This window comes from Balaenoptera ricei, chromosome 1, assembly GCF_028023285.1.
Source record: "Balaenoptera ricei isolate mBalRic1 chromosome 1, mBalRic1.hap2, whole genome shotgun sequence".
Lineage (NCBI taxonomy): Eukaryota > Metazoa > Chordata > Mammalia > Artiodactyla > Balaenopteridae > Balaenoptera > Balaenoptera ricei.
In genome coordinates, this window is record NC_082639.1 from 154028377 (window position 1) to 154052501 (window position 24125).

At 38.0% G+C, this 24125-nt stretch overlaps 1 protein-coding gene across 7 annotated transcripts in view; it reads right to left on the reverse strand.

Moving 5' to 3' along the window:
* The window catches only part of HHAT (hedgehog acyltransferase), a 361708-nt gene that overhangs the window by 61918 nt on the left and 275665 nt on the right, over positions 1-24125 (reverse strand). For all 7 annotated transcript variants that reach the window (XM_059938732.1, XM_059938751.1, XM_059938765.1 and 4 more), the window contains one exon: positions 23691-23892. In XM_059938732.1, the coding sequence (XP_059794715.1) occupies positions 23691-23892 (202 nt within the window). The remainder of the gene's footprint in view (positions 1-23690; positions 23893-24125) is intronic.

Sequence of the window (24125 nt, forward strand, 5' to 3'; positions counted from 1 at the left end):
AAGATCCAACTATACGATGCCTACAAGAGACTCAATTTAGCTTTGAGGACACACATAGTGAAGGGATGGAAAAAGATATTTCATGAAAATGTAAACCAAAGAAGGCTGGGGTAGTTAAACTCTTCAACAAATGGTGCTAAGAAAACAGGATATCCACATGCAAAGCAGTGCATTTGAACCCTCACTTTATACCAGATACAAAAATTAAGTTGATGAATCAAAAATCTAAACATCAGGGCTTCCCTGGTGGCGCAGTGGTTGAGAATCTGCCTGCCAATGCAGGGGACACGGGTTCGAGCCCTGGTCTGGGAAGATCCCACATGCCGCGGAGCAACTGGGCCCGTTAGCCACAACTACTGAGCCTGAGCGTCTGGAGCCTCTGCTCCGCAACAAGAGAGGCCGCGATAGTGAGAGGCCCGCACACCGCGATGAAGAGTGGCCCCCACTCGCCGCAACTGGAGAAAGCCCTTACACAGAAACAAAGACCCAACACAGCCAAAAATAAAAATAATAAATAAATAATAAATAAAAAATTTAAAAAAAAATCTAAACATCAGGGACTTCCCTGGTGGTCCAGTGGTTAAGACTCCACACTTCAAATGCAGGGGGCGCAGGTTCGATCACTGGTCTGGGAACTAAGATCCCACATGCTGCGTGGTGCAGCCAAAAAAAAAAAAAATCTAAACATCAGAATTGAAACTATAAAACTCTTAGAAGAAAACAGGAAAAAAATTTCATGATACTGGATTTATCAATGACTTCCTGGATAGGACACCAAAAGCACAGGCAACAAAAGTAAAAATAGATAAATTGCACTTCACCAAAATTAAAAACTCTCGTGCATCAAAGGACACTATCAACAGAGTGAAAAGGCAACCCAAAGAATGAGAGAAAATATTTAGAATCACATATCAATAAGGGATTAATATCCAGAATATATAAAGGATTCTGACAACAGAAAAACAACCCAATTCAAAAATGGGTAAAGGGCTTGAATAGATATTTATCCAGAGAAGATATACAAACGGTCAATAAGTACATGAAAAGATGCTCAATATCACTATTCATTATGGAAATGCAAATCAAAACCACAATGAGCCACATGAACCACACCTTTACACCTACTAAAATGGCTATAATCAAAAATAGAAAATAAGTGTTGATGAGGATGTGGAAAAATTGAATCCTCGTGCATTGCCAGTGAGAATGCAAAATGGTGTAGCCATTGTGGAAAACAGTATGGCAGTTCCTCAAAAATTAAAAATAGAATTATCATATAATGCAGCAACCCACTTCTAGGTATGTATTCAAAAGAAATGAAAGCAGGGACAGAACAGATATTTGTATACCAATGTTCATAGCAGTATTATTCACAATAGACAAAAGATAGAAACAACCCTAATGTCCATTGATGGATAAATGTGTAAGCAAACTATGGTATATATGTAGAATGGAAATACTGCTCAGCCTTAGAAAGAAAGGAAATTCTGACAGACACTGCAACATGGATGAATCATGAAGACGTTAGGCTCAGTTATAATCATGAACCAGAAGGGCAAATATTGCACAATTCCACTTGTATACAGTACTTAGAATAGTCAAACTCATAGAAAAAGAAAGTAAAATAGTGGTTTCCAGGGATTAGGGGGAAGAGGTAATAGGAGTCATTGTTTAGTAGGCACAGAGTTTCAATCTGGGATGATAAAAACATTCTGGAGACTGATGGTGGTGACAGTTGCACAACAATGTGAATGTATTTAATGACTCTGAATTTTACATGTAAAAGTGGCTAAACTGGTAAATTTTCTGTTATGTATGTTTTATCACAAGAATTATTAGGCCTTGTCTAATAGACAGATCTGCTGAATAGTGAATACATGCAATTTTCATACACATGTGGGCCATAATCAAACTGAACATATACTAAGCCAGGAAAGGAATATAAGTACATTTAAAAAATTTATCATGAAGTTTATGCTCACCAACAACAAAAATTAGCAAAAATTAACACACCAGTAAATTACTTTAAATTTCATTCATTTTAGCTAAAAGTTTTTATTGCAGGAACAATAAAATGGATAAACTTTGGCAAGTGTGATCAATTAAGAAAAAAGGTGAAATAACAAGAGGAAATAATATATAGGACATTTAAAAATCTTTGGAGAGTATACAGCAATATATTTGGAAACCTAGATAAAAGATAATTTACCTAGAAAATTTAAACTACCTAAAACTCTCATAGAAAAAGTAGGAAGACTAAAAAAAAAAGCATAAACATAGAAGAATTGAAACAGTGGTCAAAGCTCTATGCTCAAAGAAAAACTGCCCAGATGTTCTTAATGAGCAAGTTCTACCAGATGGTCAAGAAACAGATAATTTCCATCTCATAGGAACTGTTTCAGAGGGTAGAAAACCATGGGAAGCTTCCACTCATTTGATGATGCCAGCATAACTCTGATACCAAAGTCATAAAAAGCCAAAACAAGAAAAGAAAACCAGAAGTCAATCTTTGTTCCAGAAATTACCTTAAAAATTCTAAATTAAATAGCTGCAAATCAAATACAGGAATGGTTCAAAGAATACTCTAGATCAAGTAAGATTTATCCCAGGAACGGAAGGATGATTCAACATTAAAAACATTAGATGTAACTCATGGGATTAAATAATTAAAGCAGAATAATCATATGATCACTCAATAGATGCCAAAAATGTAAGCTTTTTAAAGTTGATAAAGAGGGTATGTCAAAAACCCAGAGAAAATATTCCCACTAGCTTCAAGAAAAAGACATTTTTTTTCTCTATCATTCAAAACTGTACCAAAGGACCAAGTATAGTGAAACAATTAAATGCAGCAGGAGTTAAAATTGTTGGCAAAAACAAAACTGTCATTATTTGTAGATGATATGACCATCAATCTAGAAAATTCAAAAGAAACAACCAACAAATCACTAGAGCTAAAAAAAGATTTAAAGTAGATGCAAAATGATCAACTCAAAACAAAAATCAATACCTTTCCTACACAATAGCAATAATTCAAAAAGAAATGCAAGAGGGAAGAGATATGGGAACATATGTATATGTATAACTGATTCACTGTGTTATAAAGCAGAAACTAACACACCATTGTAAAGCAATTATACTCCAATAAAGATGTTAAAAAAATATATTGTTGCGAAGCATTAAGAAAGTGAAAGCAATATGCATATTGAAGCAACAGAATCATGGAACTTACTTGTGTATGGAAACTCACTGTTCTTAGAATAATAATAAAAGAAAAATCTAAAACCTTAAAAAAAAAAAAAGAAAAAGAAATGCACAAGACTTCTAAGAAATGATAAAACTTTATGTAAGAACTTAAAGGAAGACTTGAATAAATAACTATTCAAGGCTGGGAAGACTCAGCATTACAGACATGTCAACTCTACTCAAAGATACAATTCAAAGCAAATCTAATAAATTCCAATATGCATACCAAAGGGAGTTTTGAGAAACTTCACTTTTGAGGAATTCTAAGATTCATATAGAAGAAGCAATGTGCAAAAATAGCCAATGTAACCCCGAAAAAGAACAAAAAGGAGCACAGGACTTTCCTTACTGGGAATCAAGACATTCAAAACTCTAATATTTTAAACAGGACTAATTAAATAGATCAATGCAACAGAAAAGAGAGCCCAAAAATGAACCCGTGTGTATTTGGATATTAACAATATATTAAATGTGACCTTTCAGTGAGGGAAAGATCACTGAATAAAACAATTTTAAAACATAGAAAGCATTCTTGCTGCAGGCCATACAAAAACAGGCAGCAGACCAGATTTGGTCCCTGGGCCATCCTTTGCCAACTCCTGCTCTATTCTATTCTCGGTATTGCCCTAAAGAAACACTTTATGAACAAGGAGGCATGAACAGGCAATGTACTGCAGCTGCATTTGCAAAAGAAAAAAAAAATGAGAGGCAACCTAAATTTTCAATAGAATAATTTTCAACAATAGAATAAATCAATTATCACATATCCATATTATGTCCAGTTATGCAGATCTACATACTCTAATACAGAAACATCTTCAAAACATAACATGAGGAGGGAAAAAAGTGAAAAGTTAAAAATATTTATACATTTCTAAACCACACACACATATATGTACATACAAAGTATGAAAGGTATGCAAGGCTACACTGCAATCTGATAACAATGGCTACCTTTCATGGGAGGAAAGTGAACAAGGTGTGTCTGTTTGGGTGATGAGTGTCTTAGAAGAACTTCAGCCTTATCTGCATTTTTTTCAAGATCACATGGTCATAAATGACTTCATAAATTATAAAGAATAAAAGAATAAAAAAAGGAAATCTAAGAATCTTTCCACTAAATGACCCTAGAGCCTGGCCACCTCCCCTGAGTATAGAGAGTCAAGGCACATGGGTGGAAAGATGGAATCCAGACGACCATCACACCCAAGTCGTGGCTGCTCATGGCACTGGGGTCCTCCCTCTCTAAGCAGCACTGAGGTCCATTGGGACTATTAAATAAGCCTAGGATGTCACAGCTATGGCCTCAGCTATATCCTGTTCAAACACTGAAACAACAGCTTAGGGCAAGGCCTGCTTTTAAAGCAAACTTGACATTTAAAAATCTAAAACTGACAAACAGGTAAAGCATTCCAAAATAATTCACCAAATGATGGCACAGAAAACTCTTCTAGTGACATTCAGTTAAACATAGTAGATGAGACATCTCTGCTCCCTTCACAAGCCCCATTAAAATGAAAAGTAAACATTTGGAAAGGTATAAATCCACAGACAAGGAATGGAAGAGAAGTGAACAGCAAGTGAGCAAAGTCAAACCATCTTTATAAGATAGAAAGCAGATGAATGAATTAGCAGAGCTGACATACCTGAATACTACTAGATGCCAAAGAGAAGAAAAGTCACTCATATACCAGGTCCCCAGAAGTCCCAGGCATTAGAGATACCATATACTACAGATGACAACAGTAAACCATGGAGGAAAAAAACAGAGATTGGTTAAAAACCTGGGTAATGAGCATATGGACCACAAGGATAAAGATTCTTCTTTCTCCCCATCCCCACCCCCGCCCATGATGAAGTTATTTTTTCCATAAATAAACTGCGTCAAGGAGATTCTAAAGTCAGGGACAATCAGCACAATGACATTTCAGAATTACCAAAGGTATCTGCATTAAGCTTCCAGAGAGAAAAACAGATTACATACAAGGAATCAAGAATTAAATGGCATTTCTCAACAGTAAAGCTAAAAACTAGAAGACAAATAATATCTTGAAAATTTTCAGGAGAAATTACTATTCAACCTAAAATTCAGTGCTCAGATAATCAATTAAATGTGAGGGTAGAATAAAGAGAGTTATAGAAATACTAGGTCTCAAAAAAAAAAAAAAAAGTATCACCCATGATCCCTTTCTAAGGAAGCTACTAAAGGATGTGCTCGAGCAAATCAAAGGGAGGGGGAAAAACAAGGAGATCTGGGGCCCAAGACACAGAGATTCAGCCTAGGAGAGAAGAAAGGGCACATGTCAGGACAACAGCCATAGAGCATATCTGAAGAGAAATAATCCAGATGGGAAGGGAGGATGGAAGGTCTTCAAGAAATATTCTCCAGATAAAGAGAACTGACAGATTACCAGAGACATCTGACCACATGGAAAATAAAACACTATTCTGAGGGATTTTCCAATTTTATTAGGGAGTTTGGAAAGAAGTGATGACAGTAAACCAATTAATCAAACAAAATAGGCAAGGCAATTCTTAATCTGAGTTGGGGAAATGGTTGACTAAGAAAGAAAATGCAATTATAGTACATTAACTGGTTTGGCAGGGAGCCACACTTAACATAGTGATGATAATGTAAACTGAGTTCTGATTTAACAAAAGGGAGAGATATTATTAAATTAGGAGGAGAAGTGGGGAGTATGTCTAAGAGGCTAAAACCTCATGTAGAAATTACTTAATATTTATAATCCATAAGTGAAGAATAATAGAATACACTTTAAAAAGACAGAGGTAAATATCAGAAACAACTAAGAGAATTGAAAGTTGTGGTGGGATGAATTGGGAGATTTTGATTGACATATATACACTAATATGTAAAAAATAGATAACTAATAACCTGCTGTATAAAAAATAAATTAAATTAAAAAAATAAATAAATAAATTAAATAAAATTCAAAAAAAGTTGTTGCTAATGGAGATAAGAACATAAGAGCGGGAGGAATGGAGACAGCTCTTCTATTTATTTATCTAAATTAAGCCTTGTGTAATATTTGACTTTTGAACCATGAACATACATTTTTTAAACTTTCTGGGTTTTGGTATTTTGCACTGTAAAATAGGGATAATGATGATACTTACCTATCAAGCTACTATTAAAATCACACGAGATAATGCAGTAAAAGTGCTTTGGGGAGCATTCTCACTTCTCTTGGACCAATTTTTCAGAAGAGTTATTCCACAGACAAGTTGTGTGGAGCCACACTTAAAACACAAGTTGTCCAAGAACTGAAGGCTGTTTTGTCGATTCATCGAATGCCAAATGTGCACAAGCAGCAAGGAGATGGGACGTGGATGAGTAATCTAAGTGGCTTGGGTTTATCATGGAAGACTCCTAGCCTGCAATCAAGGAGGCTTGAATAGATCATGAGTAACTGGATTTGACTTCTTTCTATCAAACTAACCACCTGTTCTTAGAAAGATTACTTATACATTCCTCATCTCTAGGTTCCTCATCTGTAAAACTGGAGGTAGTAACACTTGCCCTGAAGGGTTGTTGTGATGGGTAAATAATATAACGAACATGAAAGACCTTTGTGCAGTGTCTGGCGCAGTTCCTTCTACAGTACATAATGGCAGTTACAATAGTCGCACATCCGTCTGCTCCTGAGAATGACAACTTTAACTTTCAATTTCTAACATAACCTAAGCATCCAGGGTCAGCTAAGCAAAACCAGAGGGTAAGTGCACCCTCTTCCCTTTTCTCTCAATAACCTTTGATTAGACAACAGTACTTATTCACGGTAGACAAGGATGAAAATATAAATGAGCAAAAACAAGAAAACATGCAAAATAAATAATCCCACCATTGACGTTTTAGTGTATAACCTTCCATACGCTTTTCTATGTTTAAATTTCTAAATAAAATGAATTTTTATTTTACCTGTTATTTCTCATTCTTCATTTTCATCTTCTCACAGTGAAATTATTTCAACATCATCACTTTCAATAGCTGCATAGTTGGCTTGACAGATGTCCTGCACCGTTTATATTATACTCTTTCCTGTCACCCTTCAGGGGCTACACAGTGGCCGTTCCAACACTCATTCTGGCCTATTGAGTGGATTACAGGGTTGACACCAGAGGAGAAAGCAAGAGCCACCTTAAATTGTGTGTTTCAATACATGTTGGTGATCAACAGTACATTGATTCCAACCCAGCTCATCTCAAATAAGGCCAGCAGCTGCTTGATATGCTTTTTAAAGCAACATTTATTTCTAGGCTTTGGAAGGAAAGTGAGATATTTTGGAAGTTCTGCGCATTTCTGACTTCTCAGAGATTTAAAAATGAATAGATAGACAAAGTTTTACTGAGCTCTGCCCACCAGAGCAACAGCCAGCTCTACTCACCGCCAGTCCCTCCCATCAGGAAACTTGCACAAGCCTCTTAGATAGCCTCATCCACCAGAGGGCAGACAGCAGAAGCAAGAAGAACTACAATCCTGCAGCCTGTGGAACAAAAACCACATTCACAGAAAGATAGACAAGATGAAAAGGCAGAGGGCTATGTATCAGATGAAGGAACAAGATGAAACCCCAGAAAAACAACTAAATGAAGTGGAGATAGGAAATCTTCCAGAAAAAGAATTCTGAATAATGATAGTGAAGATGATCCAGGACCTCGGAAAAATAATGAAGGCAAAGATCGAGAAGATGCAAGAAATGTTTAACAAAGACCTAGAAGAATTAAAGAACAAACACCTATAAGAATTAAAGAACAAACACACAAAGATGAACATTACAATAACTGAAATGAGAAATACACTAGAAGGAATCAATGGCAGAAAAACTGAGGCACAAGAATGGATACGTGACCAGGAAGACAGAATGGTGGAATTCAGTGCTGTGAAACAGAATAAAGAAAAAAGAATGAAACGAAATGAAGACAGCCTAAGAGACCTCTGGGACAACATTAAACACAACAACATTTGCATTATAGGGGTTCCAGAAGGAGAAGAGAGAGAGAAAGGACCAAAGGAGAAAATATTTGAAGAGATTATAGTTGAAAACTTCCCTAACATGGGAAAGGAAATAGCCACCCAAGTCCAGGAAGTGCAGAAAGTCCCAAGTGGGATACACCCAAGGAGAAACACACCAAGACACATAGTAATAAAATTGACAAAAATTAAAGACAAAGAAAAATTACTGAAAGCAACAAGGGAAAACAACAAATAACATAAAAGGGAACTCCCATAAGGTTAACAGTTGATTTCTCAGCAGAAACTCTACAAGGCAGAAGGGAGTGGCATGACATATTTAAAGTGATGAAGGGGAAGAATCTACAACCAAGATTACTCTACCCGCAAGGATCTCATTCAGATTCAATGGAGAAATCAAAAGCTTTACTGAAAAGCAAAAGCTAAGAGAATTCAGCACCACCAAACCAGCTCTACAACACATGCTAAAGGAACTTCTCTAAGTGGGAAACACAGGAGAAGAAAAGGACCTGCAAAAACAATCCCATAACAATTAAGAAAATGGTAATAGGAACATGCATATTGATAATTACCTTAAACGTGAATGGATTAAATGCTCCAACCAAAAGACACAGGCTCACTGAATGGCTACAAAACCAAGACCCATTGATATGCTATCTACAAAAGACCCACTTCAGACCTAGGGACACATACAGACTGAAAGTGAGGGGATGGAAAAAGATATTCCATGCAAATGGAAATCAAAAGAAAGCTGGAGTAACAATACTCATATCAGATAAAACAGACTTTAAAATAAAGAATGTTACAAGAGACAAGGAAGGACACTACATAATGATCAAGGGATCAAGCCAAGAAGAAGATATAATAATTATAAATATATATGCACCCAACATAGAAGCACCTCAATACATAAGGCAACTGCTAACAGCTCTAAAAGAGGAAATTGACAGTAACACAATAATAGTGGGGGACATTAACACCTCACTTACACCAATGGACAGATTATCCAAATAGAAAATTAATAAAGAAGCGCAAGCTTTAAAGGACACAATAGACCAGATAGATTTAATTGATATTTATAGGACATTCCATCCAAAAACAGCAGATTAAACTTTCTTCTCAACTGTGCATGGAACATTCTCCAGGATAGCTCACATCTTGGGTCACAAATCAAGCCTCAGTAAATTTAAGAAAATGGAAATCATATCAAGCATCTTTTCTGACCACAATGATATGAGATTAGAAATCAATTACAGGGAAAAAAACGTTAAAAACACAAACACATGGAGGCTAAACAATACGTTACTAAATAACCAAGAGATCACTTAAGAAATCAAAGAGAAAATCAAAAAATACCTAGAGACAAATGACAATGAAAACACGACAATCCAAAACCTATGGAATACAGCAAAAGCAGTTCTAAGAGGGAAGTTTACAGCAATACAAGCCTACCTCAAGAAACAAGAAACATCTCAAATAAACAATCTAACCTTATACCTAAAGGAACTAGAGAAAGAAGAACAAACAAAACCCAAAGTTAGTAGAAGGAAAGAAATCATAAAGATCAGAGCAGAAATAAATGAAAGAGAAACAAAGAAAACAATAGCAAAGATCAATAAAACTAAAAGCTGGTTCTTTGAGAAGATAAACAAAATTGATAAACCATTAGCCAGACTCATCAAGAAAAAGAGGGAGAGGACTCAAATCAATATGATTAGAAATGAAAAAGGAGAAGTTACAACAGACACCACAGAAATACAAAGCATCCTAAGAGGCTACTATAATCAACTCTATGCCAATAAAATGGACAACCTGGAAGAAATGGACAAATTCTTAGAAAGGTATAACCTTCCAAGACTGAACCAGGAAGAAATAGAAAATATGAACAGACCAATCACAAGTAATGAAATTGAAACTGTGATTAAAAATCTTCCAACAAACAAAAGTCCAGGACCAGATGGCTTCATGGGAATTCTATCAAACATTTAGAGAAGAGCGAACACCCACTCTTCTCAAACTCTTCCAAAAAACTGAAGAGGAAGGAACACTCCCAAACTCATTCTATGAGGCCACTATCGCCCTGATACCAAAACCAGACAAAGATACTACAAAAACAGAAAATTACAGACCAATATCACTGACAAATATCGATGCAAAAATCCTCAACAAAATACTAGCAAACAGAATCCAACAGCACATTAAAAGGAACAGACACCATGATCAAGTGGGATTTATCCCAGGGATGCAAGGGTTCTTTAATATATGCAAATCAATCAAGTGATACACCATATTAACAAATTGAAGAATAAAAACCATATGATCATCTCAGTAGATGCAGAAAAAGCTTTTGACAAAATTCAACACCCATTTATGATAAAAACTCTCCAGAAAGTGGGCATAGAGGGAACCTACCTCAACATAATAAAGGCCATATACGACAAACCCACAGCAAACATCATTCTCAATGGTGAAAAACTGAAAGCATTTCCTCTAAGATCAGGAACAAGACAAGGATGTCCACTCTGGTCACTAATATTCAACATAGTTTTGGAAGTCCTAGCCACGGCAATCAGAGAAGAAAAAGAAATAAAAGGAATCCAAATTGGAAAAGAAGTAAACTGTCACTGTTTGCAGATGACATGACATTCTACATAGAGAATCCTAAAGATGCCACCAGAAAACTACTAGAGCTAATCAATGAATTTGGTAAAGTTGCAGGATACAAAATTAATGCACAGAAATCTCTTGCATTCCTATACACTAATGATGAAAAATCTAAAAGTGAAATTAAGGAAACACTCCCATTTCCCACTGCAACAAAAAGAATAAAATACCTAGGAATAAACCTGCCTAGGGAGAAAAAAGACCTGTATGCAGAAAACTATAAGACACTGATGAAAGAAATTAAAGATGATACAAACAGATGGAGAGATATACCATGTTCTTGGATTGGATGAATCAACATTGTGAAAATGACTATACTACCCAAAGCAATCTACAGATTCAATGCAATCCCTATCAAATTACCAATGGCACTTTTTACGGAACTAGAACAAAAAATCTTAAAATCTGTATGGAGACACAAAACCCCAAATACCCAAAGCAGTCTTGAGGGGAAAAAACAGAGCGGGAGGAATCAGACTCCCTGACTTCAGACTATACTACAAAGCTACAGTAATCAAGATAATATGGTACTGGCACAAAAACAGAAACATAGACCAATGGAACAAGATAGAAAGCCCAGAGATAAATACACGCACCTATGGTCAACTAATCTCTGACAAAGGAGGCAAGGATATACAATGGAGAAAAGACAGTCTCTTCAATAAGTGATGCTGGGAAAACTGGACAGCTACATGTAAAAGAATGAAATTAGGACACTCCCTAACACCATACACAAAAATAAACTCAAAATGGATTAAAGACCTAAATGTAAGGCCCGACACTATAGAACTCTTAAAGGAAAACATAGGAAGAACACTCTTTGACATAAATCACAGCATGCTCTTTTTTGATCCACATCCTAGAGTAATGGAAATAAAAACAAAAATAAACAAATGGGACCTAATGAAACTTAAAAGCTTTTGCACAGCAAAGGAAACTACAAACAAGACGAAAAGACAACCCTCAGAATGGGAGAAAATATTTGCAAATGAATCAATGGACAAAAGATTAATCTCCAAAATATATAAACAGCTCATGCAGCTCAATATTAAAAAAATAAACAACCCAATCCAAAAATGGACAGAAAACCTAAATAGACATTTCTCCAAAGAAGACATACAGATGGCCTAGAAGTACATGAAAAGCTGCTCAACATCACTAATTATTAGAGAAATGCAAATCAAAACTACAATGAGGTATCACCTCACACCAGTTAGAATGGGCATCAGAAAATCTACAAACAACAAATGCTGGAGAGAGTGTGGAGAAAAGGGAACCCTCTTGCACTGTTGGTGGGAATGTAAATTGATACAGCCACCATGGAGAACAGTATGGAGGTTCCTTAAAAAACTAAAAATAGAATTACCATACAAGCCAGCAATCCCACTACTGGGCATACACCCAGAGAAAACCATAATTCAAAAGGACACATGCACCCCAATATTCATTGCAGCACTATTTACAGTAGCCAGGTCATGGAAGCAACCTAAATGCCCATCGACAGACAAATGGATAAAGAAGATGTGGTACATATATACAATGGAATATTACTCAGCCATAAAAAGGAATGAAATTGGGTCATTTGTAGAGACGTGGATGGATCTAGAGACTGTCATACAGAGTGAAGTAAGTCAGAAAGAGAAAAACAAATATTGTATGTTAATGCATATATGTGGAACCTAGAAAAATGGTACAGATGAACTGGTTTGTAGGGCAGAAATAGAGACACAGATATAGAGAATAAACGTATGGACACCAAGAGTGGAACGTGGCAGGGCGGGGTGGTGGTGTGATGAATTGGGAGATTGGGATTGACATATGTACACTAATATGTATAAAATGGATAACTAATAAGAACCTGCTGTATAAAAAAATAAGTAAAATATAATTCCAAATAATATGAATATATACACATATACATACATATATACATATATAAATGCACTATATATATGCTACACACAGTCACAGCATATATACACAATACACATCATACATAATACATGAATATACACTGTAAATAAATACATACTGTAAAAATATATTGCACTAAGTATGTGCATATTATTTTGGAAAGAAGGGACTATTTTACCCTTCCACTGATAATAGGAACACTGAAAACTCAAGCTCTGCTACCTCCAGTGGGTAATTTGGATTTTCTGGGAGGAAAAAGAGACCCAGATTTGGGAACACACATCCAAAGCTTCAGCATATACGTAATAAGATTGTGCTTCTTCCTAAGCTCATGTATAGAAAACTGCTAGGCACTAGACTGATTAGAGTAACCACCACTTATCTGTGCTGTAGAAGCAGAAATCAGGGTCTCTACGTAAAGAATCTCATACCATGAGCCACCTAGAAAAGCCTGTTTCAACCATTTACATTCAAGCCGTGGAATCTCATCTTTGGCTCAGTATTCTTTCCCAAGGCTAGAGTTTGCCAGGATGAGGGTCTGTGCTGTGCACTCGGAGGGGAGAATGGACAACAGTGCCCTGGCAGCAGCAATGATGAGAGAGCAGCCCCTGCCTTGCTCAAGCCTAAACTGAGAGGGACGGGAAAGGCAGCAGAAGCTCCAGAGTTGACCAGACCAGGGGGGCTGAATATCTGAAAACTGCCTCCATTTCAAAGCCTTCTCTCTGTCAGATAGCAGACTCAGTAATGGAAAGTTAAAAAAGAACCTTTGAAAATGCTTTTGCCTTTCTAAACATATTTGAACTAAAAGGTGGAATTATTTGCAGCATTCTACCACTCAGACCAAGAGGGGTTAAGGCACGGGTTCAGATTTCCCACAGAGAAGAAAATGTATAACCAGTGAATTGCACCATGTTTCCTGCATTGTTAATGATCCTTTGGAGTGGGAGACAATGAGGGGGGCGCAAACAGGTCGTCATCCACCAAGGAACACACTGTTCATAACAATGGGCATTGCTTTTTTGAGACCGAGGGGTGCAGGTGAGGGCTAGCAAGCTACTACAACAGGCTAATTTAACGTGTGGGATTAATATGTTAATTTGATGCTCTCCTGTTTGTTTAAGTGTTGCATTTCTATATTTCTAAGTCTGGCATTCAAATCTATGGGGGGACCATTTGGCCTCTCTAACCTCTTTTCCTCCATTCTCCCCAGTGACAGCCCCTTGACTGTCAAAGCAGCCTCCTCACCTGAACATGGCATGCCCACTCCTGACTTCAGGCTGTGTGTGCTATTCCCCTGGCCTTGAGCCTGTCTTCTCTCTACTTACCTATCCAAATCCAAGATCTTAATTCCTCAGAATCCTACTCAAGCCCCAGATCTTTAAATAAACCATTCCTAAAAGCTTAGCTCACTCTGACCACCACCCCTTATGAACATCAGCTGCCTCTATGACTCAATCTGGTCTCTCTGCACATAATGCCTCATACTGGTCCTCAACTGGTTTGCACACATCTTGCCTCTCCAACCAAATCATAAACTCGTGGGGATGGGGATGATGACTCACCGCTCTTCTCTTCCACTGTTGGCACTCTGACATGGAGCCATAACCTCACCTGACTTGACACCCCAATAGCATCAACACCATTGACCACTCCCTCCATGAAGTACCTTCTTTTTCTTGGTCTCTGTGAAATTATCCTCTAGATTTCCCTCCCACCTCTTGGCCCCTCCTTCTCTACCTAACTTCTAAATATTGGTGTCCTCAGGTTCATTCCTGGGCAGTCTCCTTTTCCTCTCTTTCTGTACTCCCTCTCTTTAGAAAGTCTCAGACAATTCCACAGCTCCAAAATATCATCTACATGCTCCCAAACATCTGTCTCTAGCCCAGACCTTTCTTCTGAGCAATGCCTGGGAAGAATAGGCCAATTAGTATTTTATGATATTTATGAAGACAAGTCCGTTTTTAAAATATAAATCACTTAGCTCCTCATAGAGAAAAGCTCTCATTCCATGGTTTTATTGTCTCTTTAATCCAAAGGAGCCACTGCAAAGATGATCATCCTGATAGGAGGCCAGGTGAGGTACCTTATTCATGGAGGAAATTGACTAATAATAGACTGTACCATTATACACTGATAGACTAGTACACTGTATTCACTGAAGCACCAAAAGAATATGCAAAAAAAGGAATGAGGAGGGAGGGATCAAGTTTTTCACTCAGAGTTCCCCAACTGCAATGTGTCTCCCACACAGGGCGCTGAAATTTTTTCTTCCTAGATGAGCAAACTCAGAAACAAAGGACCAGGTTGAATCTGCCTAAATGGGCTCAGTCTAAGAAGGGCTCTGGTCTGAAGAAAAGGGCCATTGACAGGAAGCACTTGATCTCTGTTTGTCGAAATGAATCCAAGTGGTGGAGGAATAGAAGATCATGAGCCATTGTCCAACAGAATAACTCTTCTCAGACAGGTTTGCTTTGTATTCCTTCAGTGAGTTAGCTGGGGCTATGATCACTGACCTCCAGTGAAAAGGTTTTCTGATCAGGCCAACTGCCATGTACATCTTGCCAACTGGTGAGTTAGGGTTCCACAGAACTAGGAAACCATTGGGTGGATCATGCCAATAGTTTTACAATCAATTATCCTTTCAAGTTGACTGATCTCTCAAACTCCTCTTCAAAATCAAACTGATCAATATAACTGATAAACTGACTGGACATCACCACAGAGCTTTGGGTTCTTTCTGACACACCAGAGCATCAGGTCCCTCCAAGAACCATTAGACTGACCATCCATGATTTTCACTGGAGGCATGTTTTCTCAATTAAGTCTATACATAGAAATTTTACTGCTTCAGAAAGGACATAAATCAGCTCAGCAGGACACTCTTGGGCAAAGAAGAAGGGACAAGGGCTGGGGGGAGGAGGACGTATTTAAATTATTCAATGAAATGGAAATCAGGGGTGGGGTGGGTGAGCAGCTTGAGATGTAGATTCTCCTTTGTGTAGGAATAACTAACAAGCAGCCTGAAGGTGTCTTCCTTCAAAGGAGAGATCAAAAGCTTTAAATGATACATTAAACAAGATGGACTTAATTGATATTTATAGGACATTCCATTCAAAAACAACAGAATACACATTCTTCTCAAGTGCTCATGGAACATTCTCCAGGAGAGATCATATCTTGAGTCACAAACCAAGCCTTGGTAAATTTAAGAAAATTGAAATCGTATCAAGTACCTTTTCCGACCACAATGCTATGAGACTAGATATCAATTACAGGAAAAAATCTGTAAAAAATACAAACACATGGAGGCTAAACAACACACTACTTAATAACCAAGAGATCAATGAAGAAATCAAGGAAAAATCAAAAAATACCTAGAAACAAATGACAATGAAAACACGACAACCCAAAACCTATGGGATGCAGCAAAAGCAGTTCTAACAGGGAAGTTTATAGCAATACAATCCTACCTTAAGAAACAAGAAACATCTCAAACAAACAACCTAACCTTACACCTAAAGCAATTAGAGAAAGAAGAACAAAAAACCCCCAAAGTTAGCAAAAGGAAAGAAATCATAAAGATCAGATCAGAAATAAATGAAAAAGAAATGAAGGAAACGATAGCAAAGATCAATAAAACTAAAGGCTGGTTCTTTGAGGAGATAAACAAAATTGATAAACCATTAGCCAGACTCATCATGAAAAAAAGGGAAAAGACTCAAATCAATAGAATTAGAAATGAAAAAGGAGAAGTAACAACTGACACTGCAGAAATACAAAGGATCATGAGAGATTACTACAAGCAACTCTATGCCAATAAAATGGACAACCTGGAAGAAATGGACAAATTCTTAGAAATGCACAACCTTCCGAGACTGAACCAGGAAGAAATAGAAAATATGAACAGACCAATCAAAGCACTGAAATTGAAACTGTGATTAAAAATCTTCCAACAAACAAAAGCCCAGGATCAGATGGCTTCCTCCAAAATGTAGCAGAGGGAGGAACACTCCCAAACTCATTCTACGAGGCCACCATCACCCTGATACCAAAACCAGACAAAGATGTCACAAAGAAAGAAAACTACAGGCCAATATCACTGATGAACATAGATGCAAAAATCCTCAACAAAATACTAGCAAACAGAATCCGACAGCACATTAAAAGGATCATACACCATGATCAAGTGGGGTTTATCCCAGGAATGCAAGGATTCTTCAGTATATGCAAATCAATCAATGTGATACACCATATTAAGAAACTGAAGGAGAAAAACCATATGATCATCCCAATAGATGCAGAGAAAGCTTTCGACCTGAAGAGCCAAAGCACTCTTGAGAAAGAAAAACAGCTGGAGGAATCAGGCTCCCTGACTTCAGACTATACTACAAAGCTGCAGTAATCAAGACAGTATGGTACTAGCACAAAAACAGAAATACAGATCAATGGAGCAGGATAGAAAGCCCAGAGATAAACCCATGCATCTATGGTCACCTTATCTTTGATAAAGGAGGCAAGCATATACAGTGGAGAAAAGACAGCCTCTTCAATAAGTGGTGCTGGGAAAATTGGACAGCTACACGTAAAAGAATGAAATTAGAACACTCCCTAACACCATACACAAAAATAAACTCAAAATGGATTAAAGACCTAAATGTAAGGCCAGACACTATTAAACTCTTAGAGGAAAATATAGACAGAACACTCTATGACATAAATCACAGCAAGATCCTTTTTGACCCACCTCCTAGAGAAATGGAAATAAAAACACAAATAAACAAATGGGACCTAATGAAACTTAAAAGCTTTTGCACAGCAAAGGAAACCATAAACAAGACGAAAAGACAACCCTCAGAATGGGAGAAAATATTTGCAAATGAAGCAACTGACAAAGGATTAATCTCCAAAATTTACAAGCAGCTCATGCAGCTCAATATCGAAAAAACAAACAACCCAATCCAAAAATGGGCAGAAGACCTAAATAGACATTTCTCCAAAGAAGATATACAGATTGCCAACAAACACATGAAAGAATGCTCAACATCATTAATCATTAGAGAAATGAAAATCAAAACTACAATGAGATATCATCTCACACCGGTCAGAATGGCCAGCATCAAAAAATCTACAAACAATAAATGCTGGAGAGGCTGTGGAGAAAAGAGAACCCTCTTGCACTGTTGGTGGGAATGTAAATTGATACAGCCACTATGGAGAACAGTATGGAGGTTCCTTAAAAAACGAAAAATAGAACTACCATACGACCCAGCAATCCTACTACTGGGCATATACCCTGAGAAAACCATAATTCAAAAAGAGTCATGTACCACAATGTTCATTGCAGCTCTATTTACAGTAACCAGGACATGGAAGCAACCTAAGTGTCCATCAACAGATGAATGGATAAAGAAGGTGTGGCACATATATACAATGGAATATTACTCAGCCATAAAAAGAAACGAAATTGAGTTTTATGTAGTGAGGCGGATGGACCTAGAGTCTGTCATACAGAGTGAAGTAAGTCAGAAAGAGAAAAACAAATATCGTACACTAACACATATATATGGAATCTAAAAAAAAAAAAAAAAAAAGTGGTCGTGGAGAACCTAGGGGCAAGACAAGAATAAAGACGCAGACCTACTAGAGAATGGACTTGAGGATATGGGGAGGGGGAGGGGTAAGATGTGACAGGGTGAGAGAGTGGCATGGACATATATACACTACTAAATGTAAAATAGATAGCTAGTGGGAAGCAACCGCATAGCACAGGGAGATCAGCTCGGTGCTTTGTGACCACCTAGAGGGGTGGGATAGGGAGGGTGGGAGGGAGGGAGATGCAAGAGGGAAGAGATATGGGGACATATGTATATGTATAACTGATTCACTTTGTTATAAAGTGGAAACTCACACACCATTGTAAAGCAATTATACTCCAATAAAGATGTTTAAAAAAAAAAAAGGAGAGATCAAATCGAGAATTGGCAAGAAGTAGTGTCTCTCTACTGATGCTTCAAAATGTTTCCACTTATTAAAAGATTTCTATGCTGAACACAAATTCTAGCTCCCCGGGAGAGTACTTGTACAGAGAAAAAGCATGCTGCTTTAGCAGTTACTCCTCTTCATCCACCCTGCTTGGTGCTTTGTGAAAATGCCTTTTGTCAGCTTCCTACAGCTCTGGGCCTCAGTGAGTCACAGCCAATAATCCCCCCTCTCATAAAGCAGTAGGGTACCAGGAAGGCTAACTCCTCCCTACCCTTTTCTTTCCTCTCTATATATTTTGTGCATCACTAGACCAATTAGCATTTTGCCATCACTAGACCAATTAGTGTCTACCCTGCTACAAAACAATCTCCCTATATAATGTTCAATAAGCCTCAGCCTTAGTGAGTTCTTCCAGTATTCAATCTATATTCTTCATGCTGCTGTGTAAGTTTATTTCCTCTTATATGCCCCTCAGTAAAGTCAGAAAATATATTCACTCATTCATTCAGCAAGTATGTACTGCATGCTTACTCTGTGCCAGGCATCATGATATGTGCCAAGGATACAGATCTCTGATTTCATGAAGCTTACAGTCTGGTGAGGGAGATAAGGATTAAACAAGTTATTGTATAAAAATACTTCATTGTAACTGTGATAAGTACAACAGAAGAGACCACGTACAAGGTGCCCCAAATGAGTTACTAATTGGGACCTGATTGACTTAGGAGGGTCAGTAAAAGGTACCCAAACAAGCTGTCATTGAAGGTGAAATCTGAAGGATGAAATAGGAGGGAAAGGAGCAAGAGCATTCTAGAGATGGAAGAGCCTGTGCGGGGTAGCTGGGGCTGGAGGGCCCAGGTATGTAAATGAACAGAAGGAAGGACAGAGTGAGAGGGGAGAGAGGCAGAGAGGATGGAGAGAGTAGCAAGATCAAGATCAGCCAAGGCCTTATAGGTCATCTTAAATATTGTGGACTAAGCCCCAAGAAAATGGGATGCCACTAAGGATTTTAAGGACAACAACATGGTTAGGTTTTTATTGAAAAGCGTCACTTAGTACTGAGAATAATGAACTGAAGAAGGCAAAAGTGGAAGCAGGGAGACCAGTTCAAAGCTACTTGGTAGACTGGGCAAGAAATGATAACAGTGGGGTTAGGATGATTCAGTGGAAATGGAAACAATTTTTAAAAATTAAGATCTACCTAGGAGGTAGAACGTACAGTACATACAAGTAGAACTGGGAGAGAGGGAGGTACAAAGGATAACTTGATGGTTTTGGCCTTGAGTGACTAGAAAGATGACAGTGGCTTTTGCAGAAATAGAGGATGCTAGAGGCAAAGGAGGTAATTGGAATTATTGGGGGACGGGGGTCCACGTGTTCAGTATTACACATGTTAAGTCTGAGATATCTGTGAGATGTTCAAGTGAAGAGGTTCAGTAGCCAGCTGGATATACAAGGCACCACATCAGTAATAAAAATCATTCTATATTATAGCAGAGTCAAACACTATATTCTTTTACTTTTTTTTTTTTTTTCTAGAAAAGGGGTATGTTCCAGAACTGTATTGTTCAAAATGGAAGCCACTAGCCACAAGGGGGCTGCTTAGATTCAAATTAATTAAAGTTAAATAAATTTAAAAACTAGTTTCTCAGTGCGCCTCAGCTAGGCGCATTTCAAGTACTCAGTGTGGCTCGTGATTACTTGTATTGGACAACACAATGGACATTTCCATTACTGCATAAAGTTCGATGGGAAAGCCCTGGCTAGAACGTCAGAGGGCTTCCTATTTACAACACTCAGCTCCGACTGGTCTTTCAGTGAGTGTTCAACTGTCACCAAGAAATAGAATCCTACTGTATTTTGTGTCCCAGACAAAGCTTTGAGGTTGAAGATGAAGAAGATATGGGAAAAGAAGTAATGATAATCCTTGTTATTCAGATATCTTTCAATCCATCATAAAAAAACAAAAAACAAAAAAAAACAGATGAAGGATGAAAGGCATGGGGAGAGTGTATAAGAGGCATGGGGAGAGAGCCCACATTTTAAAAATACTATCAGATCAACTGGGGAGACTAAAATCAGATGAAATTAAGTACCAAGGAGGCATTAAGTGCTTATTTGGATTTTGACAAAAGAATGGTAAATTTATAGCCAAATTTTACAATAACTATAAATGGAGTATAACCTTTAAAACTGTGAATCACTATTTTGTACACCTGTAACTTATATAATATTGTACAATAATACTGTATCTCAATTTTAAAAATGAATGGGAATGGGCTTCCCTGGTGGCGCAGTGGTTGAGAATCTGCCTGCCAATGCAGGGGACACAGGTTTGCGCCCTGGTCTGGGAAGATCCCACATGCCGCGGAGCAACTAGGCCCGTGAGCCACAACTACTGAACCTGCGCGTCTGGAGCCTGTGCTCCGCAACAAGAGAGGCCGCGATAGTGAGAGGCCCGCGCACCGCGATGAAGAGTGGCCCCCGCTTGCCGCAACTAGAGAAAGCCCTAGCACAGAAATGAAGACCCAACATAGCAATCAATCAATCAATCAGTAAATAAATCTTTAAAAAAAAATGAATGGGAAATGGATACATGAAAGGGAGGGAAGGATGTAACCCAAGTGGGGAAACAATTTATTCAAAAGGCTGTGTACATCTGGAATGCCAGCCATGTTTTTCTGAAAGAAAACAGAATCTGTGCTGAACTGTATAAGAAGCAGAGTAGTGGAGAAAAATCCATAACTGGACAAGTGGAAGAAGAACTAAAGAACCCAATTTGGAAGCATTAATTGTGTACTGACTTACTGAGGCTAACTCAGACATGCAGCTAACCATTGGGGATATAAGTAATAATGGGGTCCTGACCTTGTGCTCAAGGAGCTCCTAGTCCAAACAGCCATAACCAACCACCAGGCTGTCAGGATGCAAGACAGGTGATAAAAATAGGTTTTACAAAATGTGTTCTTGCTCAGTAAATATGTAAACTAAACACCACATTTGCAATATACAAGACATATATCTCACCAAAAAAATGCACGTTCAGAAATTACTATACACCTGGGAGCTTGAATTGCGGATGGAAGCTCAAATGAGGTGAACACGTGAAGGTCCTGGAATGAGCTGTGATGGGGCAGAGCAGACATTCAAGTGCTTCATCCTGTGAGCATGTCTTTTCACTGTCTTCCTTCATTTTTAACCAAAATTAACAAGCCATACACTACATTGCACAGTGTGGGTTACTCCTTTAATATTTTAGATTCTTTAGATTTCTTAGTAATGTAAGCCATGGCTCAAAGTCTACGGAGCTCTGCTTAAGATTAAGTTCAAGGTTAATGTCAGACCCTTCATGAGGGAACATGGAAATGTGTTATAGGGCTTCAGCCAGGGCTGAAAAGAATATTCTGGCTTTCATGGCTGATGACTGGGTTTCCCACTTTGGAGAAGACTACTTAGATTTGAGGGTGAAGTTTGTAACCTTTATGATACCACCTTTTATGGTTTTTCTTTGTGTTACAAAGCCATGACTTTCATTGAAATTCCACTTTCTACTGGAATTCACTGACATTTCTTTCCTGCTGATTGCTGGGTACTAGTACCGAATAAAATACTTATCTGTAAACATACATAAACATATTTAAATTCCTTCAGGAGTGTTATTTTTGCTATGTGCTTTGTATCAGTTTTTATTGAAACGACTGTCCACTTGTACTATGGCTATCTTTATAGAAAAACACTCAAATGTATTATATTTTGGTAATGTTGGCTTCTTGAAATATATTTGTTTTAGTTGCAAATACGGGGGGAATTTACCCACATTAATCATTTCCCAGTAAATTTCTTGTGTTTTACTGCCTGCCGTGAACACAGATGCTAGCGTATTTCTTTTTAGATACTTTTTTCAGGGTTATCGGAATATTGCTGCATATTCAGAATTGATGATTTCCTGTAAGATTCTAATACATACTATGCCACATTTACATGATAAAACACTTGCTCATAGTTTAAAATCACTTAAAATATGTGTGTAAAGAAAAATGCTTAATTTTCCAAATCATTTGCCTATAGAGTGCGAATGTGTCTTAAATCCTTACCTGATTTTTATGCTACTAAAACCTATCAAAATAGCAACAATTAAAAATACCAGTACTACTCAGTATTGGCAAGGGCATTCTCAGGCACTGTTGGGTAGGAATGTAAATTGGCAAACTCTGTCTACAGGGCAGTTAAGAAACAGGTAAGCAGTATGTATGGCAAAACGTAAAAGTGAGAAAAACCTTTAACTTAGCCATGTTACACTGAAGAATGCATCCTGGTTAGGACAGTCATCTCAATGCAACTGGTAACTGCAAACAAACTGGAGCAATATGTTAATAATAGGAGACTAATTAAATAAGTTATGACATATCCACATAATGGAATTCTATGAAGCCATTAAAAAGGGTTGTTAGAAATGCATTTGATGACAAAGAAAGGGGTCCTGATACAACTGTATCTCTAGTATAACAGCATGTTTTAAATGTTGTGTGTGTGTGTGTGTGTGTGTGTGTGTATGTGTGTGTGTGTGTGTGTATAGAGAGAGAGAAAAAATTTAGAAGAATGGGTATTAACAGTGGTTTCTCTTGAGGAGACTTTTTTCTTTCCTTATAGTTGTCTGAATTTTCTAATTCTCATATAATAAATATGTATTACTTTTATAGTTAAAACATTTATTTTTAAAAGATAGCTACAGAAGCCTCTTTTTCAGCTGTCCTACCTCTGGGCACACGAGTTTTGAACCCATCTAGCAGGAATGGCCCACAATGGGGTAAACGTGATGACCGCCTTCCCTCCCAAACCTGGTCCACCGAGCTTGGCTGCCCGCTAGTGCACAAGCAAGGACCCAGCTCACCAAGCTGTCCTGGACGCGCGGCGCCTGCACCAGCCTCTGGACTCCGTTCTCCACGGTGACTCCCAGCCAGTTGAGTGTTGCCCAGCACCAGAGGTAGTCGTTCCCACCATGCCAGAAGCTCACAAACGCAAATGTCATTGCAGTGGAAAACAGTGTCCCTAGCAGGCCGTGCTGGGACCCGCCCGCTGGAATGTACACATACCTAGAGACAGAAGAGGCTGTTAGGAACCATGTGGAGGGCTGTCCCGGCAATACCACTCGCTCCCGGGCGTGATTCTCCCGTCACACGTCGCTATTCACCGTGTGCAGACCCTTCCTGACTTCCAGGAAGCCACAGAGCACTCCCTGAATTCTCCATCACACACGGAGGTGGCACTACATGAACCTCAGCTCTGAGGGGCTTTAGCTTAAATGAACACACAGGCTAAAGAGCTC